Consider the following 21,959-nt stretch of genomic DNA (forward strand, 5'->3'; position numbering starts at 1 on the left):
ACCAGTCTCCAGAATGATTCTATTCCTTTCAGACATACATAGACCATGTTCCCAATTGCACATCAGATGCTCTCTGTCACCACTAGATGGATATAATGACATTCTAATAGTTTAAGGCTGGTCAGTGGCTCACTATGGCAACCTCAGTACACAGTAGAGACAGAGATCCTTGTTCAGTGGATTATTCGAACAAAACTTGCTACAGTTTGCAAGTGTGTTCTTGGAGTCAGGAAAGGTATGAATACTTTTTGATTGTTTTTATATGTATTTCCATCCTAAAAATCTTTACTTTTGCTTATAACAAGAATATGAAAAAGAGTTGTTTGTGTTGACAGAAACTAGTCAGATGGGTCTTTAACAGCAAATTCAATTGTGTTGCAGATCATTTGATGCGAGAAACAATGTCATCTCAGGTATCTCACAGCCAAAGTGTCCTTCCCTTGTTTATGGGTAAAAGCAGAAATATCACCTTTATTCTGGACTCATCTGTGGGAATGAATGGCTTTTTGGGATCAGTGAAGAATCTTATCATCCAAACCTTAATTACTAAAGCTTCACTCAGAGACTCGCTCTTCAACATTATCAGCTTTTCATACAAGGTAAATTTACAATGAGTCACAATGAACACGTCGCAAAAGGTTACTTATATATTCTAAATAAATAAAAAGAGTTTTTAAAGTGTATGATAATTGCCCATGAAGCTACTGTCTCCATATTGATGATGCTGCTGCAAGTTATTATTTTTTATAGTCATTATTTTAATCTTAAAAGGTTGAGTTTATTAAAGTCAGCATGAAACAGAAGCAGCAAATGTCTTTTCTTCCCTTTTGTGACGTATATCCAAGAGAAAACCTTCTCGAAAAAGAAACATTTTAGGGCTGGACTTGATTTTGTACGGAGCTCCTAAAGGTACATGGTGGTGGAAAAAAATATGAGATGGAAGGGAAAATAATAAGCAATGCTTTTGCGAGCTCTCGCAAATGTTTTGCGTTCCCCCGAGAAACTTTGTGTTCGCTCGCAAAGCCTTTGAGTTCCACTGAGAGACTTTGCGTTCACTCACAAAACCTGTGTTCCCCCAAGAACCTTTGTTTCCCTGAGAAACTTTGCGTTCCTTCGCAAAACCTTTGCGTTCCCTCGAGAAACTGCGATCCCTCACAAACTTTTTTGCGAGGAAATCCACAGTTTCTCAGGGGAAGGCCAAACATTTGCAAGAGAACGCAAAAGTGGTGAAATTTTTCCGCCATCTCATATTATCTCCCTTTAGGGACTCTATTCTATCCATATAGTAATTCTATCCATCAGGAATTGATAGGATGATTAGATTGTTGTGGTTTGATATTGTTCATCTCATGTAAGTGACAATTTTGTCCCGCCCTCGCACCAGTAAACACGTAATCAGAGAAGAGAAGAGATGTCACTTCAAGAGGGAAGTTATTTTGATTAAACATTACAAGGGCACACAAATTAAAAAAAAATATTGACGTGCACAGATAAATCATTTATAATACTGCAATATTCCATAAAAAACTATTGTATTATTTCACTAGGCAACACCATGGTCTTCTCACATGATGCCCTGCACTCCTGATGTAGTCTATGAAGCCTTGAGCTGGATCCACACATTACAGACGAGTCCTGGCAGAGACCTCCACACAGCACTGGCCTTAGCATTCTCTGACCCTGCCTGTCAGTCTGTCCATTTGGTCACCAGCGGTCTCCCAGACAGCCCCACACAATGCTTGGGTTCATTATCAAGCCTGGTGACACGCCCTGTCCATACATTTTACATATCTGACAAGACTCCCACGAACACTGACATATCAGACTTCTTGCAGTGCATCACCTCCACCACTAGAGGAAGCTGTTATGTGATGTCTCTCAACTCTGCTGGCAATGTGGACCAGGTAAGATGTTTGTATGGTGACTGGCCACCACTTATACTAGCCATCGTTGATTAGTTAATCGGATATTTGTCTCCATTTGATGTTTTATAATATATCAGCTCAGTCTGTTGCATTCAACCGATGACTTGATTCAAAATCCATCATACTCAGAGGATCCCAGGCCTTCAGTGGACTTCTATCAGGTCCCATACCACAACTGCGCAAGCTGTGTCTGTTCTGCACCATACTGGTATGCTTTCTAATTTAACTAAAAAGAGAGAAAGAAATAAAAACAATACATAATTATATTGTGGGAAATATATATCTTTGCAGGTGTTCCCCTATGAATCCTTTTAGTTCAGTATCATGTGTATCTGGAAGGGTAATGCGAGGTGTTGAACTGTTTTCCGGCTGCCGTGTTTTAGCCAGGAAAGAGATAGATGGTTTTTATTACCTGGGGACAATCATACATCAGGTACTGAGATTTTTTTTTTATTATGAACATGCTCTACCAGTCAATAGTTTTGGGGTCTGTATGATTTTTTATGTTTCTGAAACGAGTCTCTTATGTTTAACAAGGCTGCATTTAAAAAACAGTAGAATTTAATCAATTAAATTCTCATAACTCATTTCTATTTCAATATATTTAAATTTTAATACATTTTTTACCATCAATACTCCAATCTTTAGTGTCCCATGATCCTTCAGAAATCATTCTAATATGCTGATTTGCTCAAGAAATATTTTGTATTATCAATGTTGAAAACTGTTGTGCTAGTTAAGATTTTAGTGACAAATGTTATACTTTTTATTCAGAATTTTGATGAATAGAAAGTTCAAAAGAACTAGATGTATAATCATAGTTTGTTAAACATTCTTTAAACATTTCTTTCTGTCTCTATAGGGCAGAGGAAATCTTTATATGGTGGAGTTTGATAAGTTTGGACCTAAAGGAAATACATTTATGGAAACGTTAAATACAGTTCAACCAACCTGCCAGCCTGATATAGTTAATCTTGCCAGTGCACATGGGCACAGTATAGTACCAGGGGACACCGTTTTAGCACCATGGGAACAAGATCTGAGAAGATATGGGCCTGGAAGAGTCATCTCCGGTATGGAGCTAAGATATCCACTAAAAAGTATGTTTTTTTAGTTAAAATTTTTAAACCAATACTACATCATAAGAGTGATCTGTATAACTGAATAAACCCAGGGGGATTTGCTCAGATCTGTTGTCTCATTAAAGGTGATGAAGGTCTTTTGGGACTTCAGGTTCTCTTCTGGAACGGGATGACAATTCATGTCCCCAAAGAGCTTGCAGTACGGATTCCAGCCTCTCAGCATGAGCAAATTATCAAAGACCTCCAGCATTATTCATCTAGGCCATGTTGCTACAGGGCTTCCCACTGCAGCACCATAAACTGTTTTGAGTTGCCATGTCACCGGTGCAACCACCACAGTCTGTCCTCCATTCCACTGCTCCACTGTCCAGTCAAGAGATGCTGGCCAATGTTCATGTCACCTCCACTACTGAACAACCAGAGGAGATATGAGCTGGAAAGGAAAGTTGATCTCCAACTGAAAGAACTACGGAGCTCTCAACAGACACAAGTGCCCTCATCTTCCTCATCATCAACCTCTGACTCAGATGAGAATGAGGAGGATACTGCAGCTGAAAAACACAGGCCTCTGGGGTCAGGACTGGTGAGCCGCTCGATAAACACAGATATTTCCTGCCTGAGAAAGCCATACAGTCAAACTGAGTCCAGACCAGACTGGAGATACTGGAAAAGCGGTTCTGCAGAACCACAGCACAAGCAACCAGGTAATGATAAAATATTTACAATACAGCGGTCAAAATGGACAAATACAATACATTAGAAATACTGATCATGAGCTGACATATAGTATATTTGAGCATACACACTTCCAAGCAAAAAAATTTTTTTTTTTCAGAAAGGATGCATTAAATTGATCAACATTCACAGTAAAGACATTTATAATCTTACAAAATATTTACATTTCAAATAAATGCAGTTCTTTTGAATTCTTTCTATTAAGCCCTGACATTTTTTTTTTATCATAAAACAACCTTTTTCCACATTGATAATAATAAGAAATATTTCTTGATCCAGCTTTGCCATCACAGGAATTACATTTTAAAAGACATTAAAATAGAAAACGGTTATTTTAAATTGTAATAATATTTCACAATATTACTGTTTTAGCTGTCTTTATGACCAAATAAATGCAGCCTTGGTGAGCATAAGAGACTTCTCTCAAAAACATTTGAAAAATCTTAAGACCCCAAACATTTTTAATGGTACGGCAGACATACAATTTAGAACCATTTGGTCTAAATACAAGTGCCAGAAAAAAAATATTTTTTTGTCTTTCAAAATAAATGTAATTTGTACTGTCTGGGTGTTCTTGGTATTTCAGGAAGAGCAGTCAGGTGTTCAAATGTAACCCATTCTTGGCCAAGAGACACTGGGAGCTCTACAGATAACTCTATGATGACCAATCACAGCTCTTTATTTAAACTGGTTCGTGAATCACCGAAACGAGGAGTCAATATGAGGGACATATTTGCATCAACTGAATCGAAGTCATCACCATCACCACTATCTGTAGCAATCAGCACAAGGCCAAATGACCTGATATAACACAGCCAAAGTTCAAAGTATTATAAGAATTGCCAGTCAGCTTTTGCTGATTTTTTTTCTTCAGGGATGATATTTGTTGTTTATTCAAACATCTGATGGCTGTGTAGTAATTGAATAGAAAATACTATAATGTAAAATCATGCAAAAGTTTATTAAAATGCAACATCTGTAAGAGGTATAAAGAAAGTAAAAAATAAATGTAAAATTGTGTCTCATTATGGCTTCTGTGCCTCAATATAAACTCATGATTACTTTAAAAATTAAGAAATAAATATTCCTGAGTATTAGCAATAGCACTTATGAACACTCAAGCAGAAATCAAGAAAAGTCAGTGCATTTTAAAATTTTAGTGCAAGTCCTCAATTAAGGCATTCATTTTCACCCATAGTTCAGAGGTTGAATGTAAGGCTCATGCTTTCTCCTGCGTTGATGTGGACAGTTTTCGTCTCTGGCCTTGTGTCCTGCATTGCTGCCGTGATGGAATAGGTTCCTGGAGGAACTTCAATAAGAAAATCCTCTGGTTCTGATGAACCCTTCAATAAAATATGCAGATGAACCACTCTAATGAGTTGATTTGCAGAGCAAATACGGCCTGGTTAAAATATGATCCATTTCTGCTAAAAATCTACTTTTGTACAATGCCTTCACAGTTCACACACAACATGACAAGAAAAATGTGTAATTTTTATTTTTTGCTAAGGTCAGTACTTACAATGTCTCGTTTGATGGCTGCAGTAGCATTGTGTTTCCGGTCTGCAGTCCTCAACATCTGCTGTGAATGGTAGCGACAGATGTGTTCTCGCTCACTGGGCTGAGCCAGGTGAACAGTCTTATAAAACTTCTATTAAAGAAACACAGGCTGGTTCTTCTCATTCATATCTCAACAGAGTTAAAGTAAATTAATGAATAAAGCATTTTTCCACCTGGCACTGTCTCGTAGTTTCAGACATGTACTCCACTATTGTAGCAAAAGCATGGTCCAAGTTTGAATGGGAAATGTCTCTCTGTAACACAGGACAAAAATAATTAGTGTCACGGACGTTATTTAGCCTTTTTAGTTGATCTGACAAATGTAAATTGAGTCTACTCACTTCTGAGCCCCTCTCATAGTGATTGAACATGGGTGATGGTCTTGGTCTTGCACTTGAGCTGCTAACAGACCGTCTTTTTGCCTTTTCCAACACTTCCTGCCCGAGTTTAGATGAACGGCGCAGCGAAGACTCCAGCCAGGATTCACTGGCCATGTAAACAAGCGGAGTACACTGGAATTGCATGACCAATATTAGGCTGCATCTCATAAAGTCTAAACAAAATGATTCTCACAATAGCTCGGCTGCAAATAGTTCCTATTATGACGTTGTGACTCACAACAATTACGTCATAATACGAACTATTTGCAGCGAGCTATAATTCTGATTTTGAACGTATTTGCATTCATGAAAAGCTTGCTACGATTTAGAATGTTTTAAGCGCATGGCAAACATGAACACTTAGAAAATATGTCTGCATTTTAAACGCGAAACTTACGATTAAATGACGCCCAAAATGTCAGCTGTTTGTTCGTTTAACTGTATAAAATGATCGCCGCATTTAGTCCAATAGTTCTCAAACTGTTGCCGCTGTATGTTGGTGATGGGTGTGTGTCGCTAAAGTGAAAGTTAAAATGCATTTCCTTCTCCCCCACGCGTTGCCGGGAAATTGAGTCTTTTTTTCCGTGGTTTAAACGCGACACTGACAACAAGAATAACAATATTACATAAATTTCCTACTTTTTTTAAACATACAAATCTACATTTTATAATAATAATAATAAATAAATACATTTTCAAAAAATACATTTTAGAATAATCTCTGGCTTTACCCTCTCTGAAGTTTACCCTATTTAACTTAAAGGTCCCATATTGTAGGCTACACCTTTCTGAAGTTTTATTTTAGGTTTTGATGTCCTTAAGATTAAGAATATATATTTGCGGTATAGGCTAAGTACCAAAAACCATCCCAATATATTTGTACAGCTCCTTTCTCAGGAGCTCTGCTAAGAACATGTCAATTTTGGCATTTTCAATTAATATTCATGAGCCTCTCTTCTGATTGGCCTGTTGTTTTCGCACGGCCAGGCCAACAGGTAATTAGGGTCATGTATGCTGTAGCCTGCTGTGGCTTGGTGATGCTCATAAGTAAGGTAAATAAAACACCTGTATTGATGGACATTTTTGAGGGAAATGTTATCCGGCCTTATAGTATGTTCGAGCCGGACTCCGATTCGGCGACGACAGGAGACAAACAACCACCTCCTTTAGGCGTAATTATAAGAGTATTATAAACTAACATGTTCAGTATTAGAACATTTTAAGCAATGATAGTTTGACTTCCCATGGCACTTTGTAAACACGTGATTATTATCAACCAACTATGCATGTGTGGGCCATTTTGCCAAAATAAAGCAAAAAACAAATAAATAAACCTGACGAGGGAGCATTTCCTAGTACCCCGTTAAACGGTTCACACTTTAACCCCCCAATTTTCAAACCCAAACTAGCCTACAGCCTTGCAACCGAGGAAGACAACTAGTTCCCCCATCTCAAACAGAAGTGAACAAAATAGAGTATATCACCTTTTGAAAGTAACTTAAAGGGATAGTTCACCCAAAAATGAAAATTCTGTCATCATTTACTCTCCCTCAAGTTGTTCCAATGACTTCCTTTCTTCTGCTGAACACAGATGAAGATATTTTGAAGAAAGTCGGTAACCAAACGACTGATGGACCCCATTGACTTCCATAGTAGGAAAAAAAAAATACTATGGATGTCAATGGGGACCAGCAACTGTTTAATTACCAACCTTCTTTAAAATATCTTCTTTTGTGTTTAGCAGAAGAAAGGAAATCATACAGGTTTGGAACAACTTGAGGGAGAGTAAATGATGACAGAATTTTCATTTTTGGGTGAACTATCCCTTTAATGCTTCAAAAAAAAGTTTGTATCGATTACATTGTGACACCAGTAGGGGGAGACAAGTGACTGTTAAAAAATGTACTTGTCATTGAATCATTAAACGTACAGTATGGCATTTTTCGCCACTAGGGGTCGCTAACCTATTTACAATAACAAAGGCGTAGATTGATGACGCAACATTTGCTAAGAATTATGGATCTTGTCGTCAACGTCAAGCCGACCGATCTAATAATGTTTATGGATGACTGAATACATCGATGTTTTTATCATGACTGTGATATGAAGCAGTTCAGGATTGCTAAGAGACAGCTATCAGCTCCACACGGATATAAAAGGAATATGGACATTTCATTCTACCGAACTACACGCAGAATTACTACTCGCAGGTCAGTTTATTAGACAAATTAAACTTGTGAGGTAACGCAGCGCTGTTTCACTAGTCTAACATTACACTATCACACTAAACTGCATTTGAATGTGTTGAAATGTATGTGTTAGTCTGTCTATATGAGACTAGCAGTAAACTAGATCAACATTAGAATAACATACAGATCATATTCTGACATTTTATCATTGTTGAACTATAAAACATTGATTAGTTTTATGTAAATGTGCTCACCTGTTTAATAAAGTACATGTAGGAGTGGTCGAAGTCTCGGACATGGAGCTCTCGTTTATATACTGTCTATGGGAGCTCTCGGCATCTCGAAAACACCGCGCTGATATTGATTCTCGTTTTAGTTCTCCTTTTTTATCCAAAGTCTGCTTGCCATGGTCCATAATGTTTGAACGAAACAACAACAGCGTGTAAATAGACATTGCAAACTACAAAGTTGTCCGCGTCAGTCGCTTTGGTTACTATCAGAGGGCTCTGGTTCATAGCTCTGGTTGCCATAGCAGCACGAGCGGAAACCAGGGACAACGCGGATATGACGGCATTGGCGGCGACAAAACGAAAATAAAGAAACGGGACGTTTCTCGAGTTAAATTACAAATTTCTCCTGGTTTGAAAGTTGTTGGAAACAGTCGGATAATGTAAGTACACAACTAAAAAAATATATAAAAATATATAACATAGATATAGTGATTTTTGCTATTTTTAAAGCAAAAAAGTTACATATTGTGCCTTTAATTCAAAAGATTTGTTCAAAAACGCTATTCATCCAGTAATGAAACAAGTGACATCTATATAATTGAGTCCTTGAATCATTTATTCAAACCAATTTAAAAAAATTTTTTTTTAAAAATCATTCAAATTAATTAAAAATGTTTTTGTCAAGACTGCAGCAACTAACATTATGCCAGAACCTCTAGTAGGCTAAATTACTTGTTATAGTTTTTTAGTTGTCTATTCAGAATTGTGGGAGAATTGTAATCACAATTATAATTTTTTTTATTGTGATTGTCAGTTTCCAGAATCTTGCAGCTCAATGAGTAAAAACAGCATCAACAGTTTCATGTGATGAAACGGGTTGTGAAAAGGAGGGGGAGAACAACTCATTATGTGTGTGTGTGTGTGTGTGTGTGTGTGTGTGTGTAGGGAGGGGGGATGTATTAGCTGTTGAAATTATTTCAGAGAGTTCAGTTAGAATAGAACAACATGTATAGGTAGCAACGTTTAAAAAAAAAATCATGTAGTAGGCTAGCTAAAACTGATCTTTGATTCTCATACTAATTCATATGCCTCTGGACACAGAAGGATTACATTGGCATTTGATTGAAATGTAACATCTATGCAAAATAATCCTTGAATAATTTTTTTAAGGCCATTCCCACTTCGAATATGTGATTGTGTATTGTCAACAATAAGCATAAAAATATTCTGCATTTCCATTTTGTAGCGTGGATCATTCATTGCGACATTTAAACTGATTCTCATCTGCTTGACAAAATCATTTATGCCACTGCCCACTGACATACTTTTAACCATTTTTTTGGGCCTTCAAACACCTTAAAATGCACATGTGAAACTTATATGGTTTCATAGCCCCTAGACCTCTGTTATCATGAAAAAAGCCAGAAAATTTCAGTTTTGTCAATATGGGACCTTTAATGCTGTTGAACTGAAAGTACGAAGCAAACTATTTGCTAAAATAACCACAACATTAACAGCAACACTGAAGAGACTAACCCTGTGCATTTTGATTCAGACCGGTAGAAAATGTCCTGTATAAATAAATAGGTAGGCTATATTATAAATAATGCAATGAAATTTCAACCACCAGTGAAAAACATGAGCTGGAGAAAGTGAACTGGTCAGGTTTTATAGAGTTAGAGTGAGTATATTTGTATATCAGTGCATGATATTCTAGTCGGGAAGCATTCAAGCCTATAGGATCACTGTTCTTACCAAATCAGGTGCCAGGAGCCCGTTGTAATCCTATACAAGGTAAAAATAAAAGGATGATATCTTGTCGAGAAGACTAATAATAATATCCACGTTAATCAGATATTGGTTGTGTCCGAAATCGCCCCTATACCCTCATATCAATATCAATACCCAGTAGTGGGATATATGAATGAGTGCACTCAATAATGTCCACAATGGTTTCGGACACCCAAATGGCTGTTCCCTCAAATAGTGCCCTATTTAAAGTCTCTATGAAAAGTTAGTATGAATATGTTAGCCTTACTGTTATCTATAAGCTATAGTGTGCTCCAAAACAATGACAAAATTCGCATTTAGAAGACCCAACCCAACGTTGCAAATGAAAATCAGGTTAATGTCAGAATCCAACGTATTTAAAGTCTCTATGAAAAGTTAGTATGAATGTGTTAGCCTTACTGTTATCTATAAGCTATAGTGTGCTCCAAAACAATGACAAAATTCGCATTTAGAAGACCCAACCCAACGTTGCAAATGAAAATCAGGTTGATGTCAGAATCCAACGTCAGATTGACGTCAATCTCGAACGTTGGACAGACATTGTATTGTGGTTGAAAATGAAATCGGGTTGACGTCAACCCGACTTTTATTTCCAACAAAAATCCAACGTCTGTCCGACGTCAGATGGTGACGTCAATCTGACGTCGGGTTCTGACAATCAATCTGACTTTTCAACTTTCAACTTTTAATTCCGACCAAAATCCAATGTCTCTCCGACTTTCATTTCCAACTAAAATGCAACCCCTGCAACCAAAATCATCCCCTGACTGACGTTACTTTCTAATCAAGGACCTTGACAGAAATGTAGTGGAGTAAAAAGTACGATATTTGTCTTTCAAATGTATGAAGGTAAAGTAAAAAGTTTCCAGAAAAAACACTCAAAAAGTGTACTTAAATACAGTACTCAAGTAATTGTACTTTGTTATTGTCCACCTCTGGGTGCCACTGTTGTCAAATGTTGGAGTCCTGTCAGTGATTTAGTACTTTTAGAGCATTTTAAATGTAAAAATTAACTGCTGTGCCAAGCTGAAAGTAGGTAAGGAGAACTGTGTGAAGAGTAGAAAAAGTGACTTAAGTATGGATCCTAGCAATTGTATTAAACAAATCATCCTTGATATAGGCCTATGACTATGACTATTAGTTCCTTCTTTTCATAAAGTCTGGATATCAGAAAAATATCAAAGTATCTCTTAAAAGCCAGAGAAGCATCTTTACAAGATTTGAATCCTATTTCACAAAAAAATGCAATGAAGCATCTTAAAGCTTAAAGGATTACTAGGGCAGATGCTTAGTAATTATTTGACATCCATGGCCAGATTAACTAGTGTGCCATCAGGACATGTGACATGTGAGAAACACAGCATTCATCAACAAACAAGTAAAAAATGAGTGTTCCAATACTTAAAAAATGTAAAAGATGCAACAAACTCACTGAATGCAGCTGAAAACATCGGAAGCTGTTATTTGATTGTGTCTCTACACATACTGTGTCTGCCCTGTGATTTATCAAACATTCATAAGGCATTCTACAGGAAGACAGACCATAGATGGGGAAAAAAGAAAAAGGAGCTGCATTGAATGCATATCCGTAAATACAGATATATATAAATCGTGACACTGTTACCAGGGTTTCAGTGTTATGCAATGAGGAAACCTCCCTATAGCATCCTTCTAACACTTCCCACGCAGTCTAACAGGCTCTCTGCACTGAGATTGAAACCCACTGTGCTCATCCAAGTGAACAGAATTCATTCAGCCGTACTGGTGTTGGGTCCACGTGCAATCTATAAACACCATCTGCTGCATCACGCTCTGTATATACACACACGTTTATTCTGCTTTAGGGTGCTCAAGAAATTGTGAGGCATTATAAGTCAACATGTTGATTTGAGTATATAAATATATAATATGCCGTGTGGCTCTCTTTTCATTCTCTCAGCAGATATGGGACAGAGGCTCACATGCACATAGCCACATGCCCTGATTCACCCTCGAGTGTCCCGAGAGATTGAGATAGAGTGAGAGAGCGTGCACGAGTTACTGGAGAGATGAGATCGTGGATTTAAGAGTGCACAAAATTACATCCACACGTGCACTTCATGTTATGTAAGACCCTTGACTGCCTCACTGTATGCTGTAGGATAACAGCAGCAGTGAGCGGACAGGCAGAGCAGATGCTGTGTACACACACAAGGAAGCCTATGCTTAATACAGCAGGAGAAACAGAGAAGGAGCTGCCATTTTTAGGAGCTATGGGCATAAGCTTGGATGAACTAAGGTTGGATGAGCTTGGATATTCACAGACACCTTTAGGAAAAGAAGCTATTTGTGATATTCCTTCACCTGGCACTATGAATGGATTATAATCAGTGATGTTTAGCGTGCTACACGGAGTATTGTGATCACCTCAGGACATATTTACTCTTTGTGCTGCGGCCCCTGGGGGCCTTTGATCATGACTTCAGTGTGGTCTTTGTTGTGGGTTGCGTGTGGATTGACGGTGTGGTTTCCCTACACTCACGCAACCTCAGTGAGACCCAATCTGCTCATGACCACCTCTGATCCAACCACTGATGAGCAATCAGTCAATCCAGAACATCAGACTGAACCTACAGATCCACCCAGCAACAACACAGGTAAGAACAATTGACAGACAGATGGATGGATGGATAGACAGACAGACAGACATACATTATGTGACCAATATAAATTGTTCTGATACAGTACATGGTGAGTGGAGCTACAAAAACTTGTGGGTTGTGTGTGGACTGATTGTGTTATTCACGCAGCCTCAGTGAGACCCAACCTGCTCATGACCACCTCTGATCCAACCACTGATGACCAATCAATCAATCCAGAACATCAGACTGAACCTACAGATCCAAGAAATAACACAGGTAAGAACAATTGACAGACAGATAGATGGATGGATGGATAGACAGACAGACAGACAGACAGACAGACAGACATTATGTGACCAATATAAATTGTTCTGCAACAGTACATGGTGAGTGGAGCTACAAAAACTTGTGGGTTGTGTGATTGTGTTATTCACGCAGCCTCAGTGAGACCCAATCTGCTCATGACCACCTCTGATCCAACCACTGATGACCAATCAATTAATCCAGAACATCAGACTGAACCTACAGATCCACCCAGCAACAACACAGGTAAGAACAATAGATAGATAGAACGATAGATAGAACGATAGAACGATAGAACGATAGATAGATAGATAGATAGATAGATAGATAGATAGATAGATAGATAGATAGATAGATAGATAGATAGATAGATAGATAGATAGAACGATAGAACGATAGATAGATAGATAGATAGATAGATAGATAGATAGATAGATAGATAGATAGATAGATAGATAGATAGATAGATAGATAGATAGATAGATAGATAGATAGATAGAACGATAGAACGATAGATAGATAGATAGATAGATAGATAGATAGATAGATAGATAGATAGATAGATAGATAGATAGATAGATAGATAGATAGATAGATAGACAGACATTCTGTCAGGACTACTATCGTCAAATACGATTGACAATAGCATACAGTTTGGATTGGCGATATGGTTCTGTTCTGGGCAAGAACTCCCTGCGCATCCATGCAGCCTATAGAATTGATAAGAGCAGGGAGAGCAGCAATAACCCCCCTTAGGGGAAACAGAACCAACATGAATGTATTGCAGATATCATTAATTCAAAAATTTTAATGTACAACATAATTAGTCTGATTCAAAGGGGAATCAGAATGCCAAATCCTGACTGACAAGAGGAGGAGCTGGGGATGGAGGAGGGTAATTAGCTCCTGAGAAAGGCGATAGCTGTTGATAATACTGAAGGAGATTATATATGAATGCTGTGATAAGCGTCGTATTCCTAGACGTGAGTCAGCTGATGCGAGCTTGGCTAACGTGACCTGCCAGAACTGACGCTACACTTGATTTATGTGACCAATATAAATTGTTCTGATACAGTACATGGTGTGTGGAGCTACAAAAACTTGTGGGTTGTGTGTGGAATGATTGTGTTATTCACGCAGCCTCAGTGAGACCCAACCTGCTCATGACCACCTCTGATCCAACCACTGATGACCAATCAATCAATCCAGAACATCAGACTGAACCTACAGATCCAAGAAATAACACAGGTAAGAACAACTGACAGACAGACAGACAGACAGACAGATAGATAGATAGATAGATAGATAGATAGATAGATAGATAGATAGATAGATAGATAGATAGATAGATAGATAGATAGATAGATAGATAGATAGATAGATAGATAGATAGATAGATAGATAGATAGATAGATAGATAGATAGATAGATAGATAGATAGATAGATAGATAGATATTAATTAAAGTGGTTCAGATAGCATATTTTGAGTTTCTATTTATTAAACCAACTTTTTTTAAGTTAAACCAGCAATAACTTTTTTTACAGTATAGATATTGTATATAGTTTACTATTTATATATTATTTTTGCACTAAGTATACTACTATGTTTCTATTTAGGCATTATTAGTTTATACCTGAAATATAACTCTAACTGTATTTTAACTCTTTCCATTTTAAAAACATTTTATAGCTTCATGCATCCTTTTTTATCAACTTTTTTATCTTTTACCCACAACTTGAATGTGGGTAAGTTTCTTAAAAAAGCAACAATTTAAATAAAAAGTGGAGAAAATCTCATTTTTGTCAAAGACTACGTCTGGATGGGAATCAGACCGATGATCAAAACATAGATGGAGTAGATAGAGTCCATCAACACCCCCAAAGCTTCACAGTCGGTAACCCTTCCTTGGTCGACACTTCATTCGGTCACGTTAGGCAGTTTTGAACATATATGCTGTTTAATGTTTGATGATCGCGTTATTTTACATGTGCGTAAGCAATCTTCTATCACTTGTTTCTTCTTCTACACCTGTGTTTTGATCCGAAAATTCCGAAAAAAGTGTTTAATAACCGACTCAATCAAGAGTAAACACAACTACAAGCCAAGTTAACTTAGAATATATTAATTAATTATACTTTTAAGAATATCTCGATCAATAGATTTAGTACAAGTATAGGCCAAATATACATAATTATAAAATAGAATAGACTTATTTATAAATAGATTTAATTACTTAAATATGCAATTTTAAGTATATTTCTGAGAAGTACATAAAAAGTAGACTGAAAGTATACTTTCTTTTTTTTATCTTAAAAGAAGTATACTAATAGCACACTTAAATAAACTTCTTTTTCATAAGGGTAGACAGACAGATACAGAAGGATGAATTTAAATAGAGACAGATATTAATAGATGGATAGACAGATACGAATGGATAGGCAGACAGATATATGGATAGACAGATACAATTGGGTAGATAAGACTTTTAGCGCTTAATATATAATTTCTCCTGACCTGTGCTCAAAAAACTCTGACATGTCAGTGGATGGCCTAAGTGCACTTTCAAAGGTTTTTAATAATAGGAAAACTGTGGAATTAATCAATATTTGATAAAGGGCCTTATCTTTATTTAATCAGTTGCTTCTCCAGAAACATGGAGAAACTGAAGGGAGGAGTATTTGATAGTGAGCTGGGATCATGGGACAAGAGGCTGGATAGAGAAGACAGTCACTGATATGCCGGCACTGATTCAAAGCAACATATACTCACAGAACACCATGCAAATACAAGACAGACATTTACACATTAATGAAAATTCACTGTGGTTTACCACAGGATACAAAGATGGGTGAGATGTCTCACTGCAAAGGAAACATGCAAGCAAGATGCATGAGGCAGAAAAAAAAATCTATAACATATGCAAAACAACTGGAATGATACAACCATTCTCCACAGAAGGTTTCATTATGATCCATTTCATGTGTTATGAGTCCATTTACACAGTTTAACACATTACAGAATATTCAAAGTCTTTGCTCTCATCTCATGTCTATCTGTCTGTCTGTGTTCCTACAGGGCTTGTGTGTATTTCTGTGCTTCCCCCACGACGGGGATCCTACTACGTGGAGCACGGCACAGGGGTGTCTGTGGGCTCTATGCTTGTGTTCTGGTGTAAGGAGGGCTACCAGCTGGTTGGCCATGAGAAAATCACATGCGTCCTGCATGCAGGCGTCCCACGATGGAGCAGCTACCTGCCAGTCTGTGAGAGTAGGGCAGCCATTCAATTACCCTTTATGGAAAGAAATGTATCCTAATAATACTAATAAAAAAGCATAATTAATATTTTCATAGCCAACTTTGTTTATTTCCCCCAAATGTAAGCAAATATCTGAATTTAAGAATTGTAAGAACATTTCTTTCTAAAGAATATTTACAGTTTCTCTCAGTTTTAATATAACTGGCCATCATATCTGTTGAAACCAACACTATTTTTTTTTCAGGTATCCCTCGGCCAAATGACCAGGGACTTCGCGTTGCTTTACTGGTGTCTGTAGTGAGCGGGGTCGTCATCTTCGTCATGACTGTGTGCTTCATCGTCTGCTGTTGTCAAGAGCGCATGAGCAAAAAGAAGGAAAAGCATCGGATGGGCAGAAGCAGGTCAGTCACTTTAATAATTCAAATAACCTTAAAGATAATTTTTTTATTTTTATTAAAATTCATCAAAAAAGAAGTAAAAAAAAAGAAGTTGTCTTTCAATAAAATATTCAATTAAATTTACGTTTATTTGTATAGCGCTTTTCACAATACATATCATTTCAAAGCAGCTTTACAGAAAGTGCAAAAGTAATAAAAATGTATCAATTTAAACAATGTAATAATTTAATGCAGATACAATGAGCTCATTGAAGTAATGAATACTTGTTTGTTAACAAATGATTATGACATTTAGAAAATATAGCATTGGTACATGTTGATTCAGAGTTTGCGTCATCTGACAAACAAAACAAATATATATTAGCCCTAGAAAGTAAGTGGACACTGTCTACACTTAAAGATGAATGTATAATTGCATTACATATCAAATTATCAAATCAAGTGGCATTTATTTTAAATATAGAAAAAGATCTTAAATATGTTTGTCTTAAATTTTACAAAAAAAAAGTTTGTTAGCGTTTAAATAAAGGCAAAGTTAAGACATTTCTGGTTGTCAAACATTAGGGAACTGAATTCATTCATCCATTAGAATGTGCATTTATGTTCGCTATTGTGCTGCATTCACAAAAATAGAAGTTTTATATATTTAAGATAAGAAATGTACAAAATATCTTCATAGAACATGATCTTTACTTATTTACTATATCCTAATTTGTAATAGGTTGATTTTTCATAAGAGAAAAATCAATAATTTTGACCCATACAATGTATTCTTGGCTATTGCCACAAATATACCTGTGCCTCTTGTAACTGGTTTTGTGATCCAGGGTCATTTGTCAGTGCAAGTTGCTTTCAGTTAAAACCATTTTAGTCTGGGCTTAACACAGATCCGGCCCACATCTGGTACACATGGATTCCACATGGCCCAGATGTGGGCCGGATCTGGGCCGACACTATGTTGCTGTCTGGGAAGCGTTATCTCTAAAACCGGTGGATACTGTGTTTTAAAGTTATAATTATGCACTTTTCTTTTTTTTTTTTTTACAATCATAATACTAAATTTGTTGGTACTGTCTTTGTTTACCTTTAGGAGAAGAGAAACACGGAGCTCTAGGACACGGAGGAGCCCGTCCTGGTTGGAGAGAGAGCAGCTAGACTGGGAGGCATTCCCTCCGCCTAAACTTTTCAGCCTGTCCCAGCGTCTTGACCGACCGCTGCCTCCTGGAAGTCCTGTTTATTCCGAGGTCATCAGAGCCTATGAGAACAGAGGGTATGAGAGGTAAGGAAAATCATTGTAAAATATATTTGTTTATATAGCTGATTTCTCCCCACATAGACCCACAGTACACTTACAACAGGAATAGCCTCCCTTCTTGTCGTGCCTGTAAATGAATAGGCCTCTTACTGCCTCTGTATTGAAACCCACAACCCTTGCCTACTCGCTACATCCACACCACATTTTCGACTATTATGTAATATTTGGGAGGATGTGTGAAGCCATAAGACCTATAAGAAGTGCTTCAGTTTCTATGATTTTGTACATCACTAAATTCTCTTTCTTTCTACACAGGAGTCAAGAGAGTCTGCTGAGAAGCCCCAATACCACATACCCTACATACCACGCCAACAGCCAAATCTACCCAGCCCTTGTGTTCCAGAGGGTTCAAAACGAGCCAAACCCCTCCACTTCTTCATCCACCCCAGTTTACGTACAGATTTCTACACCTCCCAAAAACAAGACCCCACACGCTCCTTCAATCACCCACCCATAGACATGCAACCATCAGTCGACTTTCTCATCAGCAGCACTGAATGTGGCCAAGACAATACAAACAACACTGCACAGATATAACTGGTCAGCGTAACCAGAAACACTTTGATATTTTTAATGTTGATGATATCTTTTAATATCTGCTATATTGTAAATATATCTTGACCTGGTTATTCTTGTCAAATCTGACAACTGATAGCACCATACCTAATAAGAAAATAGAAAATAAGAGCAAAATCTTTTTGTTTTGCACATAGTAGTTTGCTTGTGGTGGCTAACTACCACCCATTTTCATAATATTATATTCATAATGTGTTGTAAAGAAGCGGTATGTACTCTTGATTAGAGTTTATACATCTGTTAACTTAAAATCTATTGCACTTTAAATGCACTGATTCATTTGTAATAAACTGTTGGGTCGATCTGTTTTCCTTTTGCCTTTAATTGAGTCCAGATGCCCTCGTCGATTTGGGTAAAATTTGCTAAATGTCTTTTTTCGCAACCAGAAATGGAAAATCTCTCATTTTCATTGGGTTGTGGACAAAATGCGCTCAATGTACCAGCACAGAAATTCAAATAATTGTATTTAAATTACATTGACAAAACAGAACAAGAATTGATATATTCAAGATCTGTCAAGAAGAGAGAAGGACAGCGAACAATGAAATTGATCTCATAGCCTGAAAAGGTCAGTTTATACATCTCAACATTAGTAAAACTTATTTTATTTGATCTTGTTCATACATTTAAATATATATTTATTATTTGTGTGTGTGTCTATAGACATTCAAAAATTTGGGTTCAGTAAGATTTTTTTATGAAAGAAATCATTACTTTTATTCAGGAAGGATGCCTTAAACTGATCTAATTAAATTGTTTAGAATGATTTCTGAAGGATGTTCATGTGATACTGAAGACTTCATTTTAAAATATATAAAAATTGAAAACAGTTATTTTAAATTGTAACAATATTTCACAATATTACTGTTTTTAGATGAGAGTTTAAATGCATTTTTGCAATATATTTGCCTTGTTTTTGTAATAAAAGCAATTTTTTGTGTTTCTCTATAGTGCTCAATCAACATGACGAACAACGTATCAAATGAAACCAATGCACACACAATCTACAGTAATACAAGCAATCTTCCGTTGTTGTTTCTTGCCATTGTGGATAAGTGCAATGAAAAAGATTATTCCTGTGTTCGCTTGCCATTGGAAATCTTCACTCTCGTGGTGGGTCTCCCAACTAATTTGGCTCTACTGTGGCTGCTGGTGAGGGGTGAGAAAGCTGTGTCACCTTCTGAAGTTTCGGGGCTCAATCTTGCCGTGCTGAACATACTCTACTGTGTCACTCTTCCTCTTTTTATGTACAATTCTTTGAGTCAACCCACTGGAACGCTTCTCATAGTTTCTGAGGCCATCTCTATCCTCAACATAATCGGCTGTCCTCTCCTCTTGACCAGTATGTGTGTGGAGCGCTACTTTGCCGCAGCACATGCAGTCCTCTACATGAAAGTAGGGAGTAAATGGGAGCATCGTGTTTTCTGCTCGGCTGTAATCTGGATCTTAACTTTAGGCATTGCAATGATTGCCTACCAAGAAAGGCTCCCTAGAATAGCTCTGTACTTGTCAATCATCCTTGATGTTTCCTTACTGATAATGCTTGCATGTCTAATGGGCATTGTGTGTGCACTCTCCAAAAAACGTCCAGGTGAAGGGCAAACTGGTGGAAGAGGTGGCTCATCCATAAAAAACAGAGCACTTAAGAACACCTTATTGATTCTAATCCCAACGGCTGTAATCTACGCACCTCTCCTGGCTATAGGCCCTTACGTGCTCACACTTAAGAATAAAGAAGTTAGTGACTCAGACTGTTTGATCTTGAATCTGATGAATGCCTTTCCCAGTCTTGGGACCTGTATCGGGCCTGTGTTTTACATGTCCCGTACAAACCAACTACCCTGCTGGAAGAAGATTGCTGAAAAAGAACAAAATACTCGAGAGCAACAGCATCCCAAGTGAAGTTTCCTTTATGATTTATTCATCTGATATATGACATGGAGACATAAAAAAACCCTCCTGAAAATTGCTTAGAAAATGATTAACTAAATTATTTAATCTTTAAATACTGTAAATTGCTTGTGCATGGCTTTTAGTTATTACTGATTACTGATTAATTCGGAATATTGTTACTTGGTGACAATAAAAACCTTGCTGTCTTTTTGTTTTTTCAGACAAAACTCATAGAAATCTTTTTGCAATTAATTAGTCTAGGCTACTTTTTCCTTTGTATTAGTAGTAAGTTTGTTAGTAAATGCAATTTTATTTTAATTTATAATAATCATATGCACTACTTTAACAACAAGACCAGGCGATGTAGCGTTTGTGGGAAATAAACAAATAAAGAATACCAGTCACAGCAGCAATCGTTCTCCCCTCCACCATGTTTAAAGTTTGTGGCCCACCCATCTTGGGAACTTGGGTATCAAAATTATCCCCGAACTTCCCAGTGGTAAATATGACTTGAGAGGGCTTTCATGTCCAATTTTAATAGGAAACTCATATTTACGATAATTCCGAAAGCACTTGAAGGCAGCATTAGATCCGTGCATTAGGTCTTAAAGTGACAGCAGCCTAATATTCCTGCTGCTGTCTGACATTAATGTTAATCAAACAACAAAAGACAAAATCACTCACTGATCTTGACCTAATAACTATAGCTTTAACAAGGATTAATCTATAATTAGATATTCGGTGAAGACTATGTAGTGTTACTTTACATTCGATTATACTTCTACATGAATAATATTAGTAGAACTAATGAACTGTTAAGCAGGGTTCCCACACCTTGGTTAACTTCAAATTCAAGGATCTTTCAAGGACTTTCCAAGTCCAACACCCTCAAATTCAATTCAAGGACTTAATGTGGGGACACATTTGTTGTGTCCAAAAACAAACGTTGGGGTAGCATCGTAGTAGTTTCGCGCGCGTGAATGTCGTGGCAACATAGCCTACAACACAAAGTAGGCCTACCTCACGCAGGAAACAGAACATAACGCGTAAATGCGCGTAACTAACGTAAATCGAGAAAGCTAGTATGCATAGGCCACGAAGTGTTGGCGAAATATCACATTAGCGGACCGCAGGGAATAACAATGATTCCAACAATGATCCTGCATGCCCCTCAGCAAATGTACAGTTGCCCCTGATATATTTAATATTTATATGATGTATAATATTTATAAATGTTAATTTATTGTGGGCCTGTATTAGCCTCATTTGAAGCATATTGTATGTATATATTATAAATAGTGAAAATAGCCTGTATTTGACCAAAATTCCAGAATAGTCAGAAAGCTGACTTTGGATATAGCGTGGTGAATAAATGGTTGTCAATGAATATGTGACGCTTAATATAATTTTGGCTTAAATAAGATTTTCCCAATCAATAGGTAAGAATAAACCTGGTGTCCTCCATGGTTCCTGTTTTTTTCTGACAACAAAGCATTTGAATGCGACAAGGTAATCTCAATTTAAGAAGTGGGAAATTTCTGATAGCACGTCAAAGTATTTGTTTGTTTCTGGCTGCCTTCACGTGCTATTGGACAGTTCCTTCTTCCCACTTCTGAATTCGTGATTACGAGCTTGTTGTCAGAAAGAACAGGAACCATGGAGGACAGACCTTCATGCTCTAAAATCATTCTTGCAGTCACCTC

At 37.2% G+C, this 21,959-nt stretch overlaps 4 protein-coding genes across 4 annotated transcripts; 3 read left to right on the plus strand and 1 right to left on the minus strand.

The window, feature by feature from the left end:
- The first annotated feature begins 105 nt into the window (after positions 1-105).
- Positions 106-4,766, plus strand: cUnh11orf16 (chromosome Un C11orf16 homolog). Its single transcript, XM_081372171.1, has 8 exons — positions 106-235; positions 382-599; positions 1,548-1,904; positions 2,003-2,133; positions 2,217-2,358; positions 2,788-3,025; positions 3,133-3,711; positions 4,329-4,766. The coding sequence occupies exons 2-8, from the start codon at positions 390-392 to the stop codon at positions 4,550-4,552; spliced, it is 1,881 nt and encodes a 626-aa protein (XP_081228297.1). The 5' UTR covers positions 106-235; positions 382-389; the 3' UTR covers positions 4,553-4,766.
- Positions 3,778-6,232, minus strand: akip1 (A kinase (PRKA) interacting protein 1). Its single transcript, XM_081372173.1, has 5 exons — positions 6,080-6,232; positions 5,644-5,814; positions 5,476-5,556; positions 5,265-5,393; positions 3,778-5,085 (listed from the first exon to the last, which is right to left on the minus strand). Exons 2-5 carry the CDS (start codon positions 5,794-5,796, stop codon positions 4,942-4,944), a joined length of 507 nt encoding a protein of 168 aa, XP_081228299.1. The 5' UTR covers positions 5,797-5,814; positions 6,080-6,232; the 3' UTR covers positions 3,778-4,941.
- Positions 6,233-12,347: 6,115 nt separating this feature from the next.
- Positions 12,348-15,670, plus strand: LOC308694931 (uncharacterized protein; the record flags this gene model as incomplete). The annotated part of the gene is made up of 5 exons (XM_081372744.1): positions 12,348-12,528; positions 12,682-12,789; positions 12,952-13,062; positions 13,957-14,064; positions 15,654-15,670. The coding sequence occupies 5 exons, from the start codon at positions 12,348-12,350 to the stop codon at positions 15,668-15,670; spliced, it is 525 nt and encodes a 174-aa protein (XP_081228870.1).
- Positions 15,671-15,679: 9 nt separating this feature from the next.
- On the plus strand, positions 15,680-18,671 carry LOC308694602 (uncharacterized protein). Its single transcript, XM_081372207.1, has 5 exons — positions 15,680-15,776; positions 15,894-16,085; positions 16,319-16,475; positions 17,563-17,751; positions 18,043-18,671. The coding sequence occupies exons 1-5, from the start codon at positions 15,704-15,706 to the stop codon at positions 18,242-18,244; spliced, it is 813 nt and encodes a 270-aa protein (XP_081228333.1). The 5' UTR covers positions 15,680-15,703; the 3' UTR covers positions 18,245-18,671.
- The last annotated feature ends 3,288 nt before the right edge of the window (positions 18,672-21,959 follow it).

Source organism: Scardinius erythrophthalmus (assembly GCF_964197995.2).
Source record: "Scardinius erythrophthalmus genome assembly, chromosome: 8".
NCBI lineage: Eukaryota > Metazoa > Chordata > Actinopteri > Cypriniformes > Leuciscidae > Scardinius > Scardinius erythrophthalmus.